This window comes from Callospermophilus lateralis, chromosome 3 (assembly GCF_048772815.1).
Source record: "Callospermophilus lateralis isolate mCalLat2 chromosome 3, mCalLat2.hap1, whole genome shotgun sequence".
Classification (NCBI taxonomy): Eukaryota; Metazoa; Chordata; class Mammalia; order Rodentia; family Sciuridae; genus Callospermophilus; species Callospermophilus lateralis.
Window position 1 is genome coordinate 135,210,207 of NC_135307.1, and position 25,400 is coordinate 135,235,606.

Consider the following 25,400-nt stretch of genomic DNA (forward strand, 5'->3'; position numbering starts at 1 on the left):
CCTAAACAAGTAGTTAAACAAGTCATTAAGACAGTTACCCCAATGGTGGTAGCGTTATTCTTGAGAACTGAGATTGTCCTATATCAGAAGTGATCTTTTTTGGTTGAATGGTGGGAAAATGACTGTTCAGGGACAGGGATCTAGGGTAGCACTGAGCTTGGAATATTTGACCGGAGAAGGAAGGTCAGTGAGATGGAATGGAGTAGGTGATGGAGAAGGGGCTGGATATGATGAGGTCAGGGAGCCAGGCAGAATCACCTCCCACAGGCTATGATATTATATAATGAGTTTGGCTTGTATTTTAAACTCGGATTTGAAGTAGGAGATGGACATTAAGTTTCCTACTTTAGTTTTTTTATAAGATAATCCTGGTTAGCTGACTGTGGACCAGAGTGGAAGATGAGGGATGGGAGAGAAGGGTGGGGGAAGACCTTGCCCAGATGAGAGATCTGGAAGCTTTGGGCCAGGAGGGCATTGACAACCCAGGAACCGCTCATCTAATGCAGACATGGACGGATTTGAACACAAGTTAACAGGGATTAGTGATGGACGTGAGGATATTGCAGAAAGAAGTCAGCAAAGAAAACCGGATGAGGGATTGAGCCACTGAGTGAATGAGGAATGCTGCTTACCATAGGGAAGCCCTGGGGAAGGCCAGACCCAGCGGCTCCAAGCATGAGTTGTCTTTTGTCTCCGTTACCTAGGAAAGATCACGAGACACCTAAGCAGAGATGTCAAGCAGGGACTTATACAATGATTATGATTTCACAAACCAGATAAGAGCTGAGCATGCTTTGAATGAAAGTGTTGGGGCTCATCCCACATAGACATTGATCCTGTCTCAAAGGAACGCTCGGGGTTGGGGTAGGCTAAGGCTGTCTTGCTTTTCTTGTGGAACCTTCAGAGACCCTGCTTTCATTGAGGTGGCTCAGTGTGCATTCCCTGTGCACCGCAGTTCTTCTGAGTCTTCATCTCAATGTGTGAAACGTCTCTTTTGCGCAGAATCTTATGCTCAAAGCATCCCTCCTTTGTGGAGCTGGCCTGTGGAGTGGCTTTGGCTTTAGCGTTAGTGATACATGGGGAGTTTATGTTGCAGCAACACTAAGGACCAAACGTTGAGTGTTCGATGTTTTTGTTCTTAGAGTCCTCCAGCCACCTCACCAACGTGCCATCCCATGTCTCCAGGCTCTGCTCATTACTTCCAAATCTCCTGGGCTCTCTCACTCACTCCTCCCCAGGGAAATGCAGTCCCCACACTTCAATGGTCAGAGCCATTTCATTCTTTTCTTACTCAGCACTGCGCCTACTTGTGCATTCACGCAGGCTAATTAATGTGCTGTGCTGAACAGTGGCCCGTCTACTTCCAGGTCCGCTTCCAGGAGCACCAAGACCCAGGAGAAAGATCCTGACTTCTTTCATGGTTGCTGCAAGGTTAGGGAACAGTAAGAAAACTTATTTCTCAATTACATGAACAATCGTCACCCCTCTTTAAAGGGCAGAAGTGGCTGAAGTTGGATTAGATATAAAGAACTTTTCTTCCTGGGTGTTAATAAAGTAGTGCAGCTACTACCATTACTGAGAGCTAACTTTCCTCTAGGTATTGCACCTAGAGGAATTTCTATATTTCTATATTTCTATAGAGTGACTCACTTAATCCTACAAAAACACCATGGTATAGGAATTCTTCATTAGTCCATTGTACAGGTGGGAAGACTGAGGCTTTAAAAGGTAACACAGCCAATGGCAGTGGAGTCTAGAGTTAAATCAAATCAACTCACCTAAAGATGCCTCACAGTCTCTCCCAGGGAAGATGCTACCAGGGTCCCTCTGATTATCATGATGATGAGTTTTTTTGATGCTGACGATATTAAGACAATAGCCATGATGATAATGGCCGAGACTTGAGGCTTCCCACTTGATATTTTTAAGCATTTATACAGCCTAACACATGTATATTCAAAACAATTCTATGAGGAGCTTAGGTGGACGCTACCAGTATTATGCCATTTTTACAAATAAGGACATTGAGAACCAGGGAACATAAGTAACTTTTCTGAGATCTCAGAGCAAAATGGTTGGTGTAAGCTATATTTGATCCTCGGCAGTCCGGTTCCAGGGTGTTTTATTTAGCTTTCTCACTGCTGTGACTAAAAGACCTGACCAGCACAATTGTAGAGGAGGAAGAGTTTATTTGGGGTCTCACATTTTCAGAGGTCTCAGTCCTTAGACAGCAGGCTCCATTCCTTGGGGCTCAAGTGAGTTAGGACATCATGGTGGTGGGAAGCAACCCACATGATGATCAAGAAGGGGGAGGGAGAAAGAGTCTCCACTCACTAGATACAAAATATATATACCCCAAAGCCATGCCCCCCAATGCCCACCTCCCCCAGCCACACCCTGCCTGCCTTCAGTTACCACCCAGGTAATCCCTATCAGGTGATTAATTCATTGATTAGGTTAAGGCTGTCGTAATCCAATCTTTTCTTCTCTGAACCTCTCATATTGTCTCTCATGTGAGCTTTGGGGGCACATCTTACATCCAACCCATAACACATGGTCTGTGTTGAGTGGCATTGGCTGGAACTCTTGGAACTCAGCAGGTCAGGTAAGGAGGCAAGTGAACCCACCACTCTGCACCAGCTACAGGAGATTCTTAGCCACACAGGCTGGAGATGTGAGGAGAGGTGAGTTGCACAAGGTGGACTTCCCGGGGTAGCTCTCCTCTAAACAACCACCCACCCCAACTAAAGCACAGCAACATTCATTTCCAAGAACCTGGGATGCCTTCAGCATGCTGATGAGGCATTTTCATTGCTATTGTTGAGGGGATGATTAAACTAGAACACCTTTCCTGACTGTTTTGTTTAAGTCATTTTTTAACACATATTTTCACACTTACACACACAGTAAATGAGGCTCCAGGAGAGTACATAAGACCCCTTCCAGCTGCCCTGGGAGTCTGCTCTTTACCCCACCATGGGGCTTCTCACAGTGCATTAGAATTGCCAGTTGACCTGGTCTTTCCTCTAGACCAGTGGGAGGACCAGGAGAGTCTCTGGTTCCCTGCGGTGTCCCCTGCATGTAGCCCTGTTCCTGTAACTTTCATGCATATTTATTGAATTCATTATGAATTAAATGAATACATGGTTCATCAGCAAGTCCATGTTGGCATCTCAGTTTCCATCACCGTCAAAATGATCAGTTTTGTTGAACTAGCCTCTTTCCTGTCCAGTGCCACCACTCCAGGGGCTGGGCTGGAACCAATGGCTGTGTACAGCAGGCAGGTTTGGAGAAAGGTTCTATCAAACCTCCTTGTGTGGTGGACATTCTCCAGCTCTTTTCCTGCCCTACTTAGCTGGACACAGTCACTCACTTGCCAAAACATTGTTCAGCCACTCCTAAGGTTCCATATGCTAATGTCAAAGGCACTCAAAAAGGTGGCTCCATGTGACACTCACCTGCTGGGGGGTTTATCATCTGTTCCCTCCAGTTTCCCAGAGCCTTGCTCTGTCCCTGGATCTCCTAACCCTTTGTAGTATGTACCTGATAAGAAACAGCCTCTGCAAACCAAGCAGAGGGCCCTGCTGGACTGCCATGGCCTGGGGCATTCAGAGTTCTCTGTAGCTGAATCTGGCAGACAGAGGCTTTGCAGACAAATTCCTGCCTCAGGTGGGCGGGAGGCGTAGGTGTGTTCTTAGAGGAGGGAGGACCTTTGAAATTATGCTTGTCTCTGCATCTGTCCATGGGTGTGAAGTGAGCAAGCATTTTTGAGGCAGCCCAAATTGAGTAGTCTGTGTAAGGGGAGTAGAAATAAATTTTAGTTATCTGAACTGCGCTGAGAGATTTACAGACTAACATTATGTCATTTGCTTACAAATGTTGGCCATATATTGCACTTACCAAACAAGATGTCCTCTCAGAGAGGTTAAGTAACATGTCGAATGTCACACTGCTAGTTTGGGGCAGAGCTGGGTATGCCTAAGACCTTATGACATAAGTAGCACCTCTCTAGCCTCTACACTTACCACCCCAACAGAACTAAAAAAAAAAAAAAAAACCACTGTCTAGCAGTTCCTACTTCTTCCTATCACTCCTGGGAAGCTTGTGGCCAAAGAATTTTTCATGAGAAATTAAAGGACTTATTAAAAAAAAAAAAAAAAAGATACTCCTTGAGAACACCATGGCTATTGTGGCTCTCAGTGAAGTTACAGATGTTCTTATACATGGATTTACTCATTTATTTACTTAATATTAAGGATTGAACCCAGATGTGTTCTGCCAGTGAACTCCACCCCAGTCCTTTTCTTGCGGGGGCCGGGGGGAGTACTGGATAATGAACCCAGGGGCACTCAACCACTGAGCCACATCCCCAGCCCTATTTTATATTTTATTTAGAGACAGGGTCTCACTGAGTTGCTTAGCACCTCCCTTTTTCCTGGCTTTAACTTCAAAGGTCCTTCCTCCTGCCTCAGCCACCTGAGCCACTGGGATTGCAGGCATGCACCATGGCACCTGGCTACCCCTCAGTCCTTTTAATTCTTTTATTTTGAGTCAAGGTGTTGCTAGATTGCTGAGGCTGAACTTGAACTTGCAATCCTCCTGTCTCAGCCTCCAAAATGGCTGGGATTACAGGTATGTACAACCATACCCCGCAGTTTTATTTGTTGTTCTGTTTCTAATGTTCACTAAACTAAAGTAGTGTATACGGCACACCAGGTGAGGAGATGACATGGCTTTTCACACATCTTAAATTAGTAACCACAGGTACTGTGCAACAAATCCCGTTTCCCAGCCCTTGGCCTGCTAGAAACTGTGTACTGCAGGGCTGGAGCATCTCTCCATTTCAGCAAGACATCCATCAAGTGGTTTCTGCTCTGTTGCAGATAACATGTTTTTTCCCTCTGAATGGTCTTCCATCCAAATATTTAATTCCTTCCTGATTTTATAACTCAGATTTCCTAAATCATTCTGCCTAAGTCATGACCGGGAGTAACTGGAGATTCGCATATGCTGATCTTGTTTTAGTCAGCTTGTTCACCGCTGTGACGGGAAGATCTGACAAGTACAATTAGGGGAGAAGTTTATTTGGGGGCTCCGGGTTTCACAGCTCTCAGTCCATAGACAGCTGTCTCCCTTCTTCTAGGCTCAAGGTGAGGCAGAACATAATGGCAGAGGAATGTGATGGAGAAAAAGTGGCTCAGGACTAGCAGAGAGCACTCTGCTCAACAAGGACAAAATATCAACCCCGAAGTCATGCCTCCAGGGACCCACCTCCTCCAGCCTCACCCTAGCTGCCCACAGCTACCACCCAGCTAATCCCTATGGGGATTAATTAATTAATGCATTGATTAGGTTAAGCCTTTTATAACCCATCATTCACCTCTAAACTTTCTTTCATTGTTTCCCAGTGAGAAATAGGGGGTGGGGGACCTACTGTCTAAATCCTAAGGGATCCCAATCTCACAGACCTGGAGAAGTTATGCAGGAGGAGATCCCTGTGTCATCGACACAAGAAACTTTTGCAGGAGGAGCTGGGACATGTTTGATCCTTCCATTTTTGTAGTTTCCCTGCTGAAAATAAGAAAATGGGTAAGTTCCCGGAGAGGAGACCCAGAGGCAATAAGCCAGCTTATAGGGTACAAAGTGTGGCAAAGGCCTTGGCTGGCCTCCTTGCAATCTGGGGATTGAGGGGCCTGTGAAGAGGGAGTTCTGGCCAGCAGCTGGCCCCTCAGAGAGCTGGCAGCAGAGGGACAGCAGCCTAGGCTAGGGGCCCTACCTGAGCACTGCCTGGTGGAGGTTAAGAAGCTGTTCAAACCTGCCTGGGAACTTCAATGAAGGTCTGTATCAGACATAAGGAACACGCACACACACACACACACACACACACACACACACACACACACACACTGAGAAGGTCTGGCAGAGAAGCAGAGCTCTTGGAGAAAGCAATAAAATGCTGGCCAGCATTGGAGGCCAGTAACCCACCTGGAGAAGGGCAGGTGGACGAGGAGCTTAGGAAGAGTAGGGAAGACAGAATGGTCTATGCAGAAGGTGGTCACAATAGTACAAAGACACATTTGTCACATCGAGCAACCATCTCATCTGAGAAATGAGAGAGGAAAAGTCACCAAGGCTTCTGAGGAGGGGATTGGAGGTCCCCCTTCAGGATATGAAAGGGAGGCTTGTCTTGAGGGCCTTGGTGTATGTCTGAGGTGGATTCCTCAGGCCGATGCCCCAGGGATTCCACCCTGTTAAATGGGACCTACCCCAGAGTGTCCATCTCACTGTAGCTGAGAGCCATTTGTCAGCAGCACAGATCTGGTGGAGTTCCAAGCAGACTTCTTCTGCTCCCAAATTTCTACTGACCGTTAGCCCCCACAAACCTCTTGACTTTCAATTTCTGGAATCTTCTAAAGGACTGGTAAGAAAAAATGATATCGGTGTCCTTCAAAGCCCAAACTTGTCGACACACACTCTGTTTCTTCTGGCATCAAGAAAACTGTAAGGAATTATCTTCTTGTTCAAAGCATCATGCCACATTTAAGTTTTTGCTGGTGACTTTAGCCAGTGCCTGAGAGACAGCAAACCTGAAGTTTGGAGACCCTCATTAGACCGAATATGAGAAGCCAAGCTGGGGGATAGGGAATCCAGGCCTCAGGTGGAAGCACCCAGAATTCTACTGGTTCTGACTTAAAAAAAAAAAAAAAATAGAATTGTAAGGTAGGGGGAGGTTCAGGAGACGGGCCAGAAAAGCTCATCGGCCAGTATATTTAACATCTGGTGTGGGGGAACTCTTGGAAATCAGCTCAGAGGATGTGGTGGGAAAACACCTGGCAGAAGGAGTGGGCTTCAACAAGGGGAAGCGCGGATCCAGGATCGCGGAGGCCGTGCGGAACGAATCTGCTGGCTGCTCTAAGCTCAGGCTGCCCACGCTGAGGGCTGAGCTGCTGAGACCCACAGGCTCTGGCCTCTGACCTTGCTCCCCATCAGATGCTTGGCTGAAGAGAGTGAGGACCAGAGCAGGAGGCTTAGAGAGGGATGGAGAGGATGAAGCGTCCAGCTGAAGCCTTAGTTCCAGGGCTGGAAGCTGTCAGCAGAAACATCCTCCTTGGAAGGGACCCAGCCCCTGACTCTCTGGGCTCCCAGACAGACAGACTGCCTCTGCAGTCTGTGGAAGAGGGCTCTTCAGGGGCTCCCAGCCCCTGGAGGGGTAGAAGGAAGGTCCAAACACTGAGGTCAGGTGGAGGGAGACTTGGCTAGAAATAAAGGGGTGTGCACAGGGTGAACCCCCATGGCAAAGAGTGTTCTGTACCATTAGGGCTGAAAAGGAAGCCTGCAGGGGGGGGGTCGCTGAGCTGAGGTAGGAGGGGCAAGGGAGCTTTCAGCTCCTGGGCAGGGAGAATGTGGGGATCAGCAGGTGAGGGGTGTTACCAGCCCTCCGCACAACTGTGGGAAGGCTGAACCTCTGCTCTGGGGGACCAAAGCTGCCCAAAGGGGTCTCCCCCTATTCTGAGGGCAAGTGCCCTTTCAAGGGGGGCAGACCTATGGTTTAGAAGGTCACAACTGCACACAGATCTTAAATATTTCTCCAAGAAGAGGAAAGAGGGGTCCCTTGATGAAAGAACCTAAGGGTTAAGCATTAGATTTCAGATTTTGATGGATTCTGTACCTCCCTCTCCTCCCTCCCCCCTACTTCTCTTTTCCCTTGCCTTCCTCTTTTTAACCCCCTTTCCTACCCCCCTCCCCGATCTCTCTCTTCCCTGTTAAACCACAGTATCATTTTCCCTTTGGTGTCCAAGCCCTGCCCTTCTACCTCAAGCCAAGCCAAAGTTAAATTTTCCTGAAGAAAGGTGTCGCAAGCGGTATTGTTAATAATTACTCGGAGGTGGATTGTCTTTCATGTGAGCGTGTATTTGATCACACCAATCATCAAACTCAAACAATTAATGCAAACAGTGTTGGGTGTGCTGGAGCACCCCAACTAGCATTTAATGCACACTACAAAGCAAATCACAATCAGAGGGCAACCACGAACCCCAAAATACCTGATGCCATGCGACTTCTCTTAGCCGAAGGGCAGACATTGTTGTTGTTGTCTGGTGGTTCTGTCCAGCCAACAGCTAGACGTCAGGGAATGGTGGAGTCAATCTGGGGACAGACAGCAAGGCAGCCAGTTTCACTGATATCCTCGGAGCAGCCTTGTTGATGTGGCAGGACAAGCAATATAAATATAGTTCCAAGTTGGGGTGCACATTAGTGATTGGTTACACCCAGTGAAAGTCAATGTCCATGCTGTCCCCTTCAGCGGCCATGAGATGATGTAATTGCAACAGGGCATGTTTTTTGTGCATGTCCATGGAGCTGTGCTCTCTATTGATTGTAACCAGTCATTGTTAAGTGTGCCTATGGCTAGTGCCCCTTACAGCTCCTTATCAATTGCAAATAGACATGCCTAAGCCTGCCTATGGCTGCTATTCCTTATGGCCAGCGACTTAGTGAGTCCCAGAATGTCCCAACATGTCTAGGGCAGATGATCCTTACAGTGGGCCTCCAAGTCAGGTGTGGTGATACATACTTGTAATCCCAGTGACTCTGGAGGCTAAAACAGGAGGATCACCAGTTTGAGGTCAGCCTCAACAATTAAACAAGGCCCTAAGCAATAAAAAATAAGTAAACAAGAAAATGAACAAACAAAAAGGACTGGGGATATGACTCAGAGGTGGAGAATACCCCGGATTCAACCTCTAGTACCACGCGCACACACACACACTAAAAAAAAAAAAAAAGAAAAGAAAAGAAAGAAAAGAAAAAATGGGGATGTCTCTAAGAACGTCTTCTGACCTTACTGGGTGTTCTGTTCACTTTCTAGAGTTCACTTGTAAAGTAAAATCTTCCCTATCATTAAATTTATTGCTGGGAGAAAGAACAGGAGTGAACAGATTTCTTCAGCCTAGCAACTTTTCTTTTCCCCTGGAAACTGGCGGATATGGGATATTTAAGGACCTGGCCCGTGCCCACAAATGAACTGGAATCCTATGCCTCCAATATAACTAAATTACATCTCATAAAAATCTAATACTGGTCTTTGCTGATGCCATTAACTCTCTATAGTTAGGTAGCAAAGATGTCTTGAGCTTGTTTCCCTGGCCAGCCCGTGAGCTGAGTTTATGTAGGAGACTATATAGAGTAGACAGAGGTGGCCCTGGGACACCTAATTTTGTGTTAGGGAATAGACATTCTGAAGAGAGGAAAAAGTCTTTTCAAGAAGAAAAATGATCAAAAGAAGGTCCTAGGGAGTAAATGGGATTAAGGCCAGTTTAGGGAATGGGTTGATTCTAATTGTGGAAGTGGGGAAAGGGTCCCCAGAGGGGTGAGTGCTGTAGGCACAGATTCACAGGAACCAACTTGCTAGGCACTCAGAGGACAGTGAACGAGCAGCCTGTGTATCTGTTAGACCCATTCCATGCATTTCTATGGGGAATCTATGAGGAAGAGGTCTGGAAATTTGGGCCAGGTTATCAGATTTCTCCAATAATCATCTAAAGACTGCCCTAATGGCATTGGTACCATAGGTAAAATCTTTTAGCATCTACTGTGTGCTCTCTGCCACTAAGCACTTCATGGTATCTCCTTTAAAGACACCACAACTCCATGCAGTGAGTACATTATTATTATTATTATTATTATTATTATTATTACTTCTTTTTTTGCTGGAAAGGGAATTGAGGCTCATAGAGATGAAGTGATCAGGAAAGATGATTTCGGGTCTGAGTGGAGGGCAGGTGGAAGGAAGGAACTGGCTATTTCTGCAGGAACCTTTATGGCCATTAGTTCATTTAACACACTTCAAATACATCACCGTCCACATATAATCTCATGATAATTCCACATATAATTCCTCCACATATAATTCCTCATGACAATTCAATGAGATGGATATTTTTTTAATTTCACCCTTTGAAACATCAACACTTGAGACTTGTTTAGTGAGTCACCAAAGGCTACCTCCCAGGATGTGCTGTCAGGAGTAAATTTTATCCCGCTCTGCCTCATCCCAAAGACAGATTCATCCTTGTTCCCTTTCTGTCATACTGATGTTTTGCTACAAGTCCCCTTCCTGTCATTTCTTCTTATTTGTGTATTTGAATATATTGTTGCCTCTGACTCCATGGGTCTCAGGGCACCCTTTCCTTCCCTTCTTATCAAGAACTGGCTTCCCATTGGATCCAGGGTAGCTGGATCACCGAGGTCAATGGCATGTCCCATGAATGGGCCATTGTGGTGCTCTGGTCTGTCTTCTCTCATTGACCCCGTGGTCCTCAGGAAGTAGAAACCTACTTCCTGAACCCTGACTTCCTGTGTGAAGCTCATCTCATGGCTTTAGGTACCCAGGAGCTGAGTCTCCCCACAGAGCTTCGGAGTTGGAAGGAGCAAACTTGAATGCATTATGCTCTCTGATTGCTGATGAGAGCAAAATATCACTGAAGAGATGAGTTAGATGCTGGGGGTTAGAAGCCAAGGCAGCATCCCTGGGCAGCTTCTGGGGCAGAAGGACCTCCAGAAAGACGGAAAGAGGTAGAATGCGTCCCTTATATGGGCATTCTGGGTGAGGGTTTGTCACCATGGAGTTGGAAAGAAAATATCCAGGCTAGAGGAGGGGGAGGAAGTTGGGAGCTGGGCAAGTTGCGAGAGGGACAGATTCCCAGCCGGAGCCTGAGATTTGTCTTTCAGCACCTAACTTCTCAATTCCAGATGGCTTTCCTTGGGGAGTTCTTTTGCTCTTTCCTCTTGGCTCAAGCAATCAACGTTTAATGAGAGCCAGAGGTCTTCTTGCCACAGGAAGGGCCATGGCGACATGGAGACGGAGGAAGTGGGTAGGAAAGGATAGGTGTGGTGTGGTGAGGGAGGGACGTCAGGGGCCCACCATGTCCACCGATGTCTGAGCTCTCAGTGGTGGAGCTCGCAGGGGTAGCACCTGGGAACAGGGACACATCTGAACCTCAGCCTCACACGCTGGACTTCTTGTGTCAGGAAACGTGAGCTGGAAATGACCCCAGAACAGACAGTCCTCTTGTGATCCTCTTTCTTCGCTGCTTCCAGAAACAGCAGGGTGTCTTATTTATGCATTTGTCTTGCTGGGAACACGATGTCTCTGAGTCCTAGACTGCTACCTCTAGCCTTGGGGTACACACGTGCCCTGGAGTAGGACCTGGTGTTCACCGAGCCACAGCAGACGCGGAGCACAGAGGCACTTTGTTTAGAAGCCTGAGGTGCCAGAGACTGAGGGTTAGGATGTGGGCCTCATGACATCCTGGTTCAATAGGATCTTGATTCTTCAGGCCAGTCTTGGAGCCAGGACATAAATAACTCCGCCCGTTGGGAGTTGCTGGACCCTTTCCCGTTCTCACTCATCTTTCCTTTCTTTTCACCACTCCCCCAGCTTCCCTCGTTCCTTGCTCTTTGTAGTGTTCTCCTTCCTAACTCTAGCAGTGCTTCAGAGGGAGTTTTAATTTGTTCTTTCATTCATCAAACATTTAGTGAGTATTTACTATGTATGAGGTCCTGTGCTAGGCCCAGCGGATGACCTTGAGTAACACATGACATTGACGCTTTGTCTTGAGCAGTGACCAGCACTTTTCAGGGCCTCTTTTGCAAAGACATCTGACCCTGAAAAGATGTGGGTGGGGCCCTGGTCCAGGAGACTTTGGGATGGAGCATGGGGTAGATCAGCAGAAAGATCTGGGTTCTCAGATAAGCATTCCTGAGCCAACGTCACCCCATGGTGGCAGCAGTGGTAGACAGTGCTGGTGTTCATTCAACCTGGAGTCCATCTCCATGCTATCATTACCCCATTTGGTTAGTCAATTTTATATTCTAGACTTCCAAGAAAAGTTCTACAGAGTTCCTCTATTCGCTCTCCAGCCTTCGAACTATGTTCTAGAAAGGTCCTTGTCATGGACCCAAGATCCTCCTTTGTTCCAAGTGTGTACATCATCCAGAGATCACTCTGCAAGAGTGGCTATTTGAATGGTTCAGCCATGCTCTGATCCTCTGTCCTTGAGAACTGGCAGGGTTGGCTGCAGACTATTATGAAGGGTCTGCAGCCAGCTAGGGGACACACTCACCAGGTCACACTGTCACACAATGCTGCAGGGGAAATTGCCCATCACTTATAGGATGAGGGGAGACAGACAGTGGGGCCAAGAGAAGGGGCGAGGACTGGTCTGTGATGGCAGGCAGAAATTCCTGCCACTAGGGAAGGCAGGGGTCCTGCCCTCTCGGTGGTGTCCTTTCTCATGAAAAGATTTAGAGCTGGCCTTCTTTCTCCCTCCTACCACTTCAAAAACCCACAGTTGGAGCTCTTGAGAATGTTATTCTTTTCCATTTAAAGACATTCCATTTCATGTGTAATTAAATGTGTGGTATTGAATTAATGTTTTCTTCTGAGCCTTTTTGGCAGCCTGAGACCCTAGGGTCTGGTTAGTGCAAAGAAAACACACGCTTCTCAGAGATCCTCCTTTCCTCTCCCTGTTCCCTCCTCCCCACTCTCCTGCCAAGAATCTCCCTCATCCTTTATGACAGTCACCCTCAGGACTCACCACCCTCTGCTCTTCTGTGAAGCAGTGGGGGGTCTTGATCTCCAAAAAACATCCTGGCTTCTCTCATTGGGCTCAGGTGGTGGCCACCAAGAGTGGTAAGAACAGGTTTCACGAGGCCATTATAGGTGCTACTAGTTTCCACTAAATATTGGTACCTCATTTTGGAGGAAAAGTTGCAACGAAGACCCTTCACCCACACCTTTTCTTTCTGGAGTTTTATTAACCAATGGCCAACTGCATCCAAAAATATTAATATTTGTCTTGACTCTGAAGACAGACCACATTCACATAATTTTTTATTACTGTTATTGCATTATAATTATTAAGTTTTATTATTGGTGATAGTTGTTAATCACTAATCTTGATGATTAATGTTAGTGATTAATGTTAATCGTACTATGCCTAATTTATAAGTTAAACTGTATCATAGGCATGCATATACAGGGAAAACACAGTGTAACAGGGATTGGAACTATCTATAATTTCAGGCACCCTCTGGGAGTCTGGAAATGTGTCTCCTGTGGCTATGTGGGGACTACTCTACTAGATTTTAGAGTCTGATGGGTCACCTCTGGTAGCTGGGGAATCTTGGACAAATTACTTCATCACCATGAGCTTCGCTTCCTCATCTGTAGAGCCAGTAGCAACACATATTTCAGAATATTGTAAAGATGTGTGAGATGCTACATGTCACATGCTTAGCCTGGCACCTGGCTCAGGGGAAGTGCTCAGTCAATGGCAGTTATTTTTATTATTAAGAACAGCACAAGAGATAAAAATAAGCTAAAAGATACACACATGGAGTGAGGTAGAGTCTGTGAGGAAAAGATTTGATCAATCTTGAGGATGAACTCAGGAGCCAGTTGGGAACTTAGGTATTAAAATGGCCAGGAGTACCCAATAGGGGCCAGTCCTTAGGGTTGCACAGGGGTGGGGCTGTCTGTGGGCTTCTCAGACCCCAATCTTCAGGGAGTAGCCTCTCAGCTCTGCACACTTGCATGACCAACCCCCCACCCCCCCAGGGAAGATAATATCAGCCAAAGCACCAAGGTGGTAAATGAACCCCAGTAAAAGCATTCTTGTCTGAGAAACAGTGCTGGCTTTGGGGGATTCGAGTTTGCAGCTTGACATAGCAGAGTCAGGATCACCCTTATTTATAACCATCGACCCTGGGAAATCTGGTTTTTCTCTACTGATCAATAGCAGTCTTGAGTAGGTGGCTGACTCTACATTGTGATGTCTTCATTCCATTGTCTAACCAACCTCCTCCCACAAACTATTTTGGACTCTGAAGCAGCCGCAGGTCAGACATCATGGTGGAGGGCTTGGGCAGACTGCTGGTGACCTTGAGTCCTTTGCTGCCTCACCCCTGAGCAGCCACAGGCCATTTTATTTCCAGAGAAAAACCACCATCTTTCCTAAGTTTCTTTCCAAGCTGCTGTTTTGTTTGCAGATAGGTTGATTTTCATTCTTAAAATGAAAGTTTTACTAAAAGGGACGGAATCATATTTGCTAGAAATCAGCTATATTACAGATATTTCTGATCATCCCTGTTATCCAAAAGCTTTAAATCAGCCCTCTTAACCGTGCTGCTAAATCAATATCTGTGTTTTTGTTTTACAGATAAGGAACTAGAGGCTTGGAGAGTGTAGGACACAAAGAGTAAGAGACAAGATCAGGATTTCAATACAGACCTGGTCTTCCCACTCTCCAAATCCTCACTCTTTTAGCAGTTCCATATTATGTGGGGTTTTGTTCCCTTTCATCCATGGTCAGTAAAGCTGAGCAGTTTATGACTGTCTTTCCTGCCTCCCTTTCCCCCAGAACAGAGATGCAATTGACAGTAGTCACCTCTGTATCCAGCTGTATCACACAAACTATCCAGGGTACCTATGCATGTCTCAGCAGATGCTGTAGGGAAGTCTCCCTCAGCTCCCAACCCCAGGATGCAGCCTCCTGGCAGCCCCAGTGAGTACAGGCAGGGTGAGGTACAACCCTTGTCTGCCCACTGGCCTCCTAGGGTTCTGTGGTCTTCTGTACAGAGGTGCCCAGTGACTTGCAGGATAAGAGCTTTTGCTTTAGGTCAAGCTTGCTGCAAGGTCTGGAAGACCTCCCAGAAGTGAATCCCACACATATGGAATAGTTATCTTGGTCCCCACTACAGAGGAAGAATTCTTGGAGCTGAAACCACAATGCAGAAATCCTCACACTGTATTTGTGTCCGATGAACCAGTGGTCCTGTGGGAAGGAGAAGATCTACAGGTGGCTTCCTTTGGTGGAACTCAGTTAGTGGCTCTCTTGCAAAAAGGAAATCAGGAAGAGCCAGGGCCAAAAGGTCTCAGGAACCCTTTTCATTTCTTAAAGATCCCTTCCCATTATACACCAACTCCTTATTCTCTCCAACAGCGCCTTCCTTAGTGGAGATTGGGAGGTCTTCCCACGGCCTGGGCTGTGTCTCTCCTCTCTCCTCCTCCCCTTCCTGCATCCCGACGTCTGAGCCTTGTGACCCAGACTTGCCGGGCCAGCCAACCAGGCAGTAAAAAGAGATTGATGCCCTCTCCTCCCAGGAAAATCCATCACTTTTCGGCATGAGGGTCAGATGGCTTCACCAGAGGCAGCTCTGAGAAGCACGGTGTGAGCTAAAAATAAGCGTGGCAGGGACCCAAATAGATGTGTGGACGTCAGAAACGAAGTGGTTCACTCCAGCCATTCCCCAGAGCCTGGCAGAGCATCCATTCCCTTTTCCCCAGAGCCTCGTGTGCTGTGAGTGGCCTCTGGGGGGGGGGGGGGAGTGGCTGCCCTTTCCCTTGGGAAGATGCTGTAATATAGTCCCAAGATGAGCCGGGTCAGAGAAAGTGGGTTAGGAGTGGAAGATGGTGGAAGGTAGAATTTGGGCATCTGTGGATAGGTCTAATTGAGTGGCTATAAAGTCAGGAAGGACAGAGTAGAAGCAGCCTAATGTAAAGGAAATAACTGGTCATAGAAAGAAGAGAGAGTCCTTGGTCAGTTTTTACCTTTGTGAATTTGGAAGGTTAAATCTTACCCTCATTTTCTCATTGTGAAAGGGGTCCTCTGATACTGTCTCTCAAGATCATTATGAGAACCAGCCTTGAGCACATTGTACGATTTGGTGCCCATCAATCCCTTTGCCCTGCTTCTTCCTTGGTGGGTTCCAGGAGAGCAGTTACTGCCCTGGTGTTTTGGAGGCTAGAATCTCGTTGGTACATGGGTTTGTCCATGTGCAAGTGATTTGCCCTGTGCATTTGGCCCCAATCCAGCTTTTCTTTGCCAAAGCTCCCTGCTTACCTTGTGGAGCCTCTTCTCCCCATGACCTGGAAGAAGTTCTCTCCTGGAGGAGGATTTAAGGTGGGATGGAATCTGTTTTTCCTTCTCTTCCTTTGTCTGCCCTTTCCCAGCTCTCACCATCCCACCCGTGGCCAAGCACAGGTATTGGTTTCAAAGTCAATTGGAACGAACCCACACCATTTCGTACTGAGCCCCTGAGAATGATTCATTTACATATTGGGGGAAGATACTTTGGCCCAGGGTAGGCTTCTACCCCAGCCTTTTTCATGTGCTTACAGAGAGCAGACAAGTTTCCCAAAATGTGGTCACCTGCCCCCTGCTACGTTCAAGGTCCACAGCTGTCTGAGCCTCTGCCTCCAACAGCAGGGGGTTTGCAGCTGTGGCCAGGCTCTCAATTCTCTGGATGTTGAGGAAGGGTTGGGAAATCACTCCCTCTATGCGGCTCCCACTTGGCTTGGCTGAATCTTTCAGGGCCCGTGGTGGATCTTGCTGTGCAGGGAGGGAGGGGAGGAGGCAGGGTTCTTTGACGTGACCCAGGCACTGCATATGAAAACCAGAGTCCTGCTCTTGGTAAAGCGCCTCTATTCTCATTTTACACTCATTATAGCTGAGAACGAGAACCTCTGATGAAACTAGTGTGGATGTCCAGCTCAGAGTTGGACGTAGGCACCCAGAAAAATGCATTATGTTGCTTTTGCCTTTCTGGAGACATTTCTAGAACACAAGAGAAGCATGATTTCTATTGCACTGATGGGCAGTTCAGGCTCTGGGAGGAGATGGCTCAGCCTAGTCCACACAGCTAGGGAGGGGAGGAGAAGAGGAGGTAAGTCCAGGGTCTGGGAGGGCTTCCTGGTCTTCTGGAGGTGGGGCATAACTTAATGTCTTTGTAGGCATGGGACTGGTTAAATTCAAGCAGTCAAGGTGAACAGCTTTTTTTTTTTTTTTTTTTTTTTTTTTTTTTTTAACTGGCTAATTTCCTCACCTTACAAAAATGTCCTGTTCCAAGGGTTCTGTTCCAGTGGTATCAACAACTTAGAAATGCATATTCTCAGGCCCTGACTTGGACCTGCTCAGTTGGGACCTTGGAGGAGAGAAGCCCAGCAATCTGCTTAAACAAACTCTCTAGGAGAGTCTGGTGCAGGTTCCAGTTTGAGAAGCCTTCTTCTATTGTAATGCAGAGGGAGAGTGGGGTCTGGGCCAGAGGAGGTTCTTCCCTAAGTGACATGACTGTTCTCTCATGTCCTTATTATGCTCTGGATTCCAAGCCCACCGCAGCCACCAGGTGAGAACCAGACTTGGCCTTCATTTCCCATGAAATTGATAACAGCGGTGATCCAAATACTGTTTTACAACGCCTACATTTTGGAGGAATAAACATTTACAGACTTTCATAGGGAATAGCGAGGGAGAACTTGTATTGTCCCCCAAACCCATTTTACAGATGAGAAATCTGAAATCCAAGGTGTTCTGTAAAGTAACTAGCTTTGGAGGTTCCAGATCTTAAATCAAGTGCCTCTAGCTCCCCAGGCCTTACCAATTCCTGAGCATTTAGAGGCTGGGGCTTGGCACTGAAGAGCTGCCTTTACCAGCCCCATCTCCATTCCCCTTGCAGGAACCTGTGCGTCATTGTTAATCACCTGGGAATCATTAGGCAGCAATGAGCAGATGGCCTCCCAAGAGAGGTCCTGACCTCCAATTTTCTCTTTGTGGGGAACTCTTTAGCTTTCCCTTCAAGGCCTCCAAATACCCTTCTCAGAGACTGGGAAGCAGAGGCTGAGGGAGTGAAGAAGGGAACTGATTTTTAATCCCCTACTTGTAAAGGCTGAGACATAGCTTGGCAGGGTGGGGCAGCCGCTTCAAAAATCAGGGCCATGGTTTCCTCCCACAAATCCTCACAAGGCGGACCGTCCAGGATTCTGTGGGATATCAAGAGCCTTAATAGGGAAAAACAATGTTTTGTGTAGTCTATTCTGAAACAAATCCCCATACACACCAAGACACTAACCAAAGCCTTCCAGCCATGCCCCTCTGTCCCTGTCACAGGCTCCTCACTCCTGAGGACAGTCTGCCAAGGTCCTCCCCCTTCAGCTTTTATTTTCGACAAGGTCATTGGAGACAATCCTCTTTCCTGGCTCTGCGATGCTCTTCATAATGTTAATACAGGTATTTAATGGGCTTCTGCCTGTTGAACAATTAATGTAAAGGTCAGTGAGTAATCTCGAGCAGGCTCCTTTCAGCGCCAGCCCACTGCTTGTACAATTCCTTGGTAGCATTCTTTCCAAAGAGGTGGGAGGGCTGAGGTCACAGCTCAGCTTTCTCCTGGCAGACAGGAGAACCTAATTAAAATTAGGTGGCTAAATTAGCAGAGGGAATGGCAACCCCTCTCTCTGCACAGGCCCTCACTCTGGGGCTGTCTCTGAATTGGCCACTTGTGATTTCAGTGTCCTTTCTCTCCAAGGAGAAGGATGGGCCAATGGGAGGTTTTTCTGAAATGGTTTTAGCTGTCCATGAGTAGTTTCTATCATGACCCAGGCGCTGTTATGCTGGGGTCATTGTGGCCATTGTTACAAAAAGAACCAGTGTGTGTGTGTGTGTGTGTGTGTGTGTGTGTGCACGTGGACACATGTGTATATGTGCACACACACAGTCTTTAGTTTGTCCCAGCATTGGGCCAAGCTCTTTATATGGATTCTCATCCTTTGAGGAAGGTATTGTTGTTAATCTCATATTGCAGATGAGGAAATTGAGGCTCTGTGATTAAATAACTTTTCCCAACTCAGAAAAACCTGCAAGAGGATGGAACTAGGATTCAAACATGATTTTGAACCCTACTAAAAGTACTTTGTCATCAACTGGAATGTTGGACTTCTAGACCTACTGAATCAGAATCTGCATTTTAACAAGATTCTGGGGGATCCACGTGCAGGATAACTAGAGACTGCTGTATCCCCTCTCCAACAACTATTGCTAAGTAACACCAGATTCCTGGGCACTAACAACTGTGGGCGGTTTTCCACTGAAAAAGCAGTGTTTAGAGAGGATAGTGGGTAGTCAGGGACAGAGCTGAGATTCAATCTGGAGTCACACTCTGCAACCCCAAAGCAAAGCCAGTTTCCATGCTTAAACCAGGGTGCTAGAGTTTGGTTTTCCCGACTGTGGACTTGGAAGCGCCCCGTATCCCTTGTTGTCTGGACAAGCACCAAAGACTGACTTTTCTGCCTCCTCTCTGTTCCCCTCTGCAGATGTGCAGCACATCAAGCGAAGGGACATAGTGTTGAAGCGAGAACTGGGCGAGGGAGCCTTTGGGAAGGTCTTCCTGGCTGAGTGCTACAACCTCAGCCCAACCAAGGACAAGATGCTGGTGGCAGTGAAGGTAAATTCTGGAGCATGTGGGCACCAGGGAGAGGGCTGGCTGAGGCCCAGGGAGGCAGAGGAAGAGGCTCACCCATTCTCCACCAGAGAAGATGGTGCTAGATTCTCAGATGTATTCAGGGGAACGTATTGCAGGGGCAGTGACTTTTCTATTGGACATAAACCAACTTCCTTTGGCTTCTGAAGTCAAAGGCTGTGGAATTCAAAGGGGCTTTGCCTGGAGAACAAGTTATGCTGATGAAAGGTGCTGACTTAGTTCTGCAGGTCCTGGATCTCCTGCCCCAGGGGCTTTGTACAACGAATTATCTGTACATGGAAAGTCACTCAACCTTTTCAAGAGCAAAGCTGGATGAAGGGTGGGCTGCTCAAGGAGGCCTGGGGAGCCATTGCTCAGGGTATCAGATAGCAGGAGTGGGGCAGTCAGGTATACAGGAATTCTTTATATATATTTTAGTTGTATATGGACACAATACCTTCGTTTTTTTGTTGTTGTTGTTTATTTTTACGTGGTTCAGGGGATCAAACCCAGTGCCTCACATATGCTAGCAAGCACTCTACCGCTGAGCCATAACCCCAGCCCAGGAATTCTTAAATTCCTGCCACAGGGTCCATGTTTAGACTCCAAGGGTCAGGTGACTGTGAGTAACTTGCTCCTGGAAGCTGCTGGTTGGGTCCATTAACCACAGGGCCTTGTGCTGCTGAGACACTGGGCAGATGTGCAGTTGGAGCTGCCTGGTATGGAAAAGAGGCTTGGCTGCTACCACTACCCTCCTCCACCCTTACTCCATGGAGGAGCCTCTCTCTAGACCAATGCTTAGTACCAAAACAAATAAATAAACAAATAATACTTTAATCAAGAAGAGTGAATGCTTTCCAATAATTTTTCTAACAATACAGAAGTAGATTGCTGACCTCTATTCTGTATTCTAGAAAAAAAGGAAGAAAGAAAGAATGAGAGTTTTGCCTCATAAAAGGCTGTTGCTTATTATTGCTATACATCCTGTGCATAAACTTGCTCTGTGTGTCTGCATTGACATGAGATGGTCAGATGAGCTGGTGTATCTTTCAGCAGCTTGGACCAGGGATATGGAAAGGTTTCTAACTGTGTCCCAAATGTAGAATTGGCACTGCCCTTGCACTTTTAATGTCCAGAATGACACTAATCCACTGGGTGGTCATGCATCCATGTGGGGACTGACTGGTACATGAACTGAACAGTTTTGCACTTTGAGCAGGAAATAAAATGATGGCCAGAACCCTGGGAAAGTTTCCCCTGAGTAGTGTGGCATCAAGGGGCGGCACCCAGACTAAGTAATGCAAATAATGTGTTTCTGTCTGCATCTTTAAAAGAAAAAATGGAGGGGGGTGGTAGTTGTGTATGGACAGCATGCCTTTATTTTATTTGTTTATTTTTACGTGGTGCTAAGGATTGAACCTAGTGCCTCACACATGCTAGGCAAAGCACTCTGCCACTGAGCCCCAGCCACAGCCTCGCTGCTTCCATCCTTTTAAAGCGGTTTCCTTCTCTCCTTGGGTCTGGGATCCTCAGGAACGTGCGCACTCTGGAATTTTACTCCACTGGCCACCTAGTGGATCCGCCCAGCGAGCAGCCCTGAAGCACATGCCCATCTCCTCCAGAGTGCCCCTGAGTATTGGCCTTTCCTGCTCTCTGTTCTTTTTAGATCTTCCTCCTATTTGCAGGCCCCTTCCTCTTGAATTTGTTCCTGTCTTGATATAGGGTAATTTTGCACTTCTGGAAAACACTTGCAAGTATAACCCAAGATTAGGTTTGTTCAAAATCATGGTTTTAAATCAAAGGGCAAGATTTTTTTTTTTTTTTTTTTCCTCCAGCAGTTGCTCTGATGGAAACAAATGTTTTTACGGTGTTTGCAGCCTGCTGGGAAGCCCTATGAGTACCTGTGAAAGAAATGGAGAGCAGGATAAGACAGACACAATTTGCCTAGACTTGTGGTGCATGTGTGATGTTAAAATACAGATGCTTCTTGGCTCATGATGGAGCTGCACTCTGATAAACTGATAAGTAAGCTTGAAAAGGTCATAAGTCAAATTGAATTCACTGAACCCACAGAACATCCAAGCTTAGCCACATAGTACCCTGAAGAGTACCTTTTGCCCTTGTAATTCTGTGGCTGCCTGGGAGCTGTGGTTTGCTACTGCTGCCCAGCACCATGAGAGATTGGACCACGTTTGCTAGCCAGGGAAATGATCAAAATACAAAGGAAGGTTTCTAATGAATTCATATCCCTTCAACCAGTTGGGTTCTATGTGTCATGGGATCCACGGAGTTTTGAAGTTGGCTATGCCACTTTTAAATAGTCATTTGGCAAGCAAGCTCTTACAGGGCATTCAAACCCAGGAGAACCCCTTCCTTTGCAGATGGTGAATGGGGTCTTTCTGCTTTTCTTATTTTCTTTCTTCATCATTCTGTGTCCTGTCCTGAGTGAACCTCAGTACTCTTCGGATTCATAAACACTTCTTGTGGTTTTTTCTGGTCTAGAGTTTTTCCTGTCTGTGGAGGGTTTTGTTTTAACCTTAATGACCACATAGTTTATTTCTAAGACATCTAATTGGCCCTTAATATTTTGTTAATTTTTTATATCCCTGTTCTGACTGCATGCTTTCTTACTGAAAAATAATTATTTTTTCATTCTCTTGGAGCATTTACTTGTTTAAAAAGCTTTATGAGCCTGCTCTGCAGGAAATTCATGTTCTGGTTATTGACGATTTTAGTCATTTGGATTTAGTATTATGTTTCTTTCAATATGTCTGAACTTCAGCTTTTGGGTCCCTTTTATTTCGGAGGGTTATTTTGTTTTTGTTTGGGGTGTTCATGATTTCTAGTATTGGTTGCTTTAAATTGAAACAGTCATATAAAATATTTGTGAAACAAGCTGAGGGCAGAATCTCAGATCTGCATTATTTTCTAAAAAATCTAGCAGGTTTCCCCTCCCCTCCTAAGAATGCTTTGACTCAGTGACCTTTATCAGGTCTTTCCAAAGCATTCACCCTAGCTTCCATAAAAACTTCCCACTCTGCACTCCTATTTAAGTGGTTTCTTCATTGTATCACATGATTATTTTAACAGGTTTAACTATCATGGATGAATTTGGTGGCAATCATAGCCAACTCTTGGTAAACTCCTCTCTGGCAAAGAAGTACTTTTCTGAGTATTCAATTATCAGTGAGCATTAAGGGGCTCATGGGCACCAGTCAATATGTTCTGCAGAGGTTATGGGTGATGCTGGCTAATCTGGCCAGTCATAAAGATATAGCGTACTCATGAATTTTTCCCAACAAAAGAATAGCAATTGCAAAGGGTCTGAGGCACATTAAAACATAAAGTGTAAATATAGAGAAAAGCCAGTGATATTGAAGTGTAATGAATGAGGAGTGGATACAGATGAGGAGATCAGGCATTTAGAGTCCAAGACTATGTTAAGAAGTTTGGATTTTATCCTAAAACCAATGAGAAGCCAATGTCCAGTTTTAAGCCAGAAAGAGATGAGAGAGGAATGCCTATTTATGTGGTAACTACCAATCCTCCTCCCTGGTAAATGTGCAAATCTTACCAAGGGGACATGACAATGGCTTTTGAGAAACTAAAAGAAAAGTAATTATCATAGTTAAAAGGGGGAGAGAGAGGGGATGGGGGAGGGAGGAGTTTAATGTTGAGGAATGTGCATATGTCGAAACCCTCTGTGTATAATAAAATGGGGTTCAGGACATTAACAATATTGAAACCGAGTATCCATACAAATAGCTTCTCCCAACAAAATAAAAGAAAAATGGAAGGCAGCAGATCCCTTAGGCTGGACAAGATGAAGATGTCAAGTGGCTCTGAAGGTGCTGGGAGCTACTGAGCAGCCAGGGCTCTGGTCCCCTAGCCTGCTGCCTCCCATCCTGCTGAGCAGCCCAGCTGAAACCCTGCCCTAGGCAGCAGGCGCTCCTGAGATCTGATGCACATGGAGGGGAAGAGCAGAAAGAGAAATGTCCCCAAACTTTGGAGGAAAAAGAAGAAGACAAGGAAGGCAAACTCCAGTTCTTCTCTTTGCTTTTGGATATTGCTCAAAGGGCCTCGCTGGAACCTCCCTGGCTTCGAGACCCTCTTGGCAAGACTCTCTCACTGCATCAATGGTTGGTGGCGATGATAAACACCAGTTCTCTCCCTTGCCACTAACCAGTGACCCATTTTGCAATTTCCCAGAAATATTGGTGTTAGATTTGGACTCCCCGAGAGGGGCTCAGTTCCTCCCCTCATTATTCTCCAGTCATCTCTCTGTCCCAGTTGCATTTATCCCTGGGGGTTGGGCCCACTTGTAGCTACACCCCACATTTTGATAATTTGACATGACATTAAGAAATGTCCACACTTTGACATAAGAACTTCAGGTTTGAAGCCCCAGCTGGAAAACCCCATGTGAAGACAGAGAAAAGGGCGCGGAAGACTAGAAGAGACAGCTGTTGCTTTGTGCTCCATCTCTCCAAGGAGGAACTCATCTGCCATGCAGTGTGTGGTGCCAGCCTGGGGGACACTGGCTGGTACTGCTGGAGAGCTGAGAACGGAAATATCCCATGGCTGCCATTGACATCCAGACTGTGGGAGAGAATGATTTAAAGAGATGGAGAGAGGCCATTTGGCTGGCCCCAAATTTGATCTATTTTTCCCTCTCATAAATCCAGCGTTCACATAAATCTTTATATTCTCCCATCCCACCCATGCTGGGCTCCTTTTTTTTTTTTTTTTTGACTTCTTCTTCATGAAAATAAATAAATCACTCTTAGTCATCCTGTGTCCACGCCCCAACTCATGTAGCTCTGGGCTGCAACCCGGAGCTGCACCATGACTCTCTGGCTTGCAAATATCTTTGTTCTACTTGTGGTGGGCCTTGAAGCCTCATCCTTCATTCATAAGTAACCACTCAGAGCAAGCAGCGAACACTAGAAGGGAAAGTGCATCGAGTTAGTTCTGATAAAAATCAACCATGGGTGGGCAGAATGAACCTCAGACTTTGTTTCTCTCCTTGGTCTGCCCTATAGGCCTGTGCACTGGGTGAAGCCACTCTGCAGACATCCATACCTTCTGCCTTTTTCTATCCTCTCCCCAATGATAACACATCTTTTCACTCCTGGGCCCTTCATTCCCAGGGGGACCTGTTTAGTGCCTAATTTATCTGATCAGCTGATTTAAGCAGATGTGCTAGATAGGAAAATACCCTGGGCTCCAGATCCAAGCTGTTGGTTTCATGATCTTTGGCAAACCCCTTCCCTGTTCTAGGCCTCAGCTTTCTCACCTGTAAAATGGCCAAATGAAGCCAGATAACTTTTAACATTTTTTTTTTTTTTTTGGTCAGCAGCGGTACCATTTAATTAAATATTCTTTTGCCGAAACCTTTCAGACTTTAAAAAAGATGCAAGGTGCTGTTGATTGAAGTTGGGATGGGGTTTGATCTCTGGACAAGAGACCACACCCACTTTGATGGCCCAGGAAGTAGTATTGCTACTGACTAGTGGGACACCATGGAGCTCACCAGTGGGTTGCTTGTGTTCATTTTAAGTTTCTGTTGTGTAAGATGTTTGCATGTGGCTGGTTCCTACATAGGCTCAGCCTCAGTTTCTGCAAATGAACAAATAAGCAGATGGTAGTAGATTTTCATGATAACAGTCATCATCTGTGATATGTGCCAATGACTGAGAGGTTGGATGGCCTGCCTGTAGACACATAGATATGAATTTTTTTTTAAAAAAATAGATTCATACTACTGTAGTGCTAGAATGTAAAGCAGCCTGTAGAGTTCAACTAATGGGCTGCAGGGTAGGAGAAAGGTCTCTGGCTGGAGGGCTAGCATAATCTACTGGGGAGGTCAAAGTGCCTGAATAACCAGAATAGGCCAGATGCTTGCCAGAGAGCATGCAAAGCAGTCTCTAGTCTGTCTCAAAGTTCACTACCTGATAGTGAGGAAATTCCACACTCATTTCCTCATTGCGTCTTGTTGTGTCTGTTGAGGACACTAAACTGTCTGTATTATCATTTTTGCTGCTGCTGTGACTAACAGATCTGATCAGAAAAATTGTGGAGGAGGCAAGTTTACTTGGGGTCTCTGG

At 46.3% G+C, this 25,400-nt stretch overlaps 1 protein-coding gene across 3 annotated transcripts in view; it reads left to right on the forward strand.

Annotated features, from left to right (window-relative positions):
• The window catches only part of Ntrk3 (neurotrophic receptor tyrosine kinase 3), a 374,486-nt gene that overhangs the window by 291,747 nt on the left and 57,339 nt on the right, over window positions 1-25,400 (forward strand). For all 3 annotated transcript variants that reach the window (XM_076851379.2, XM_076851378.2, XM_076851377.2), the window contains one exon: window positions 19,148-19,278. In XM_076851379.2, the coding sequence (XP_076707494.1) occupies window positions 19,148-19,278 (131 nt within the window). The remainder of the gene's footprint in view (window positions 1-19,147; window positions 19,279-25,400) is intronic.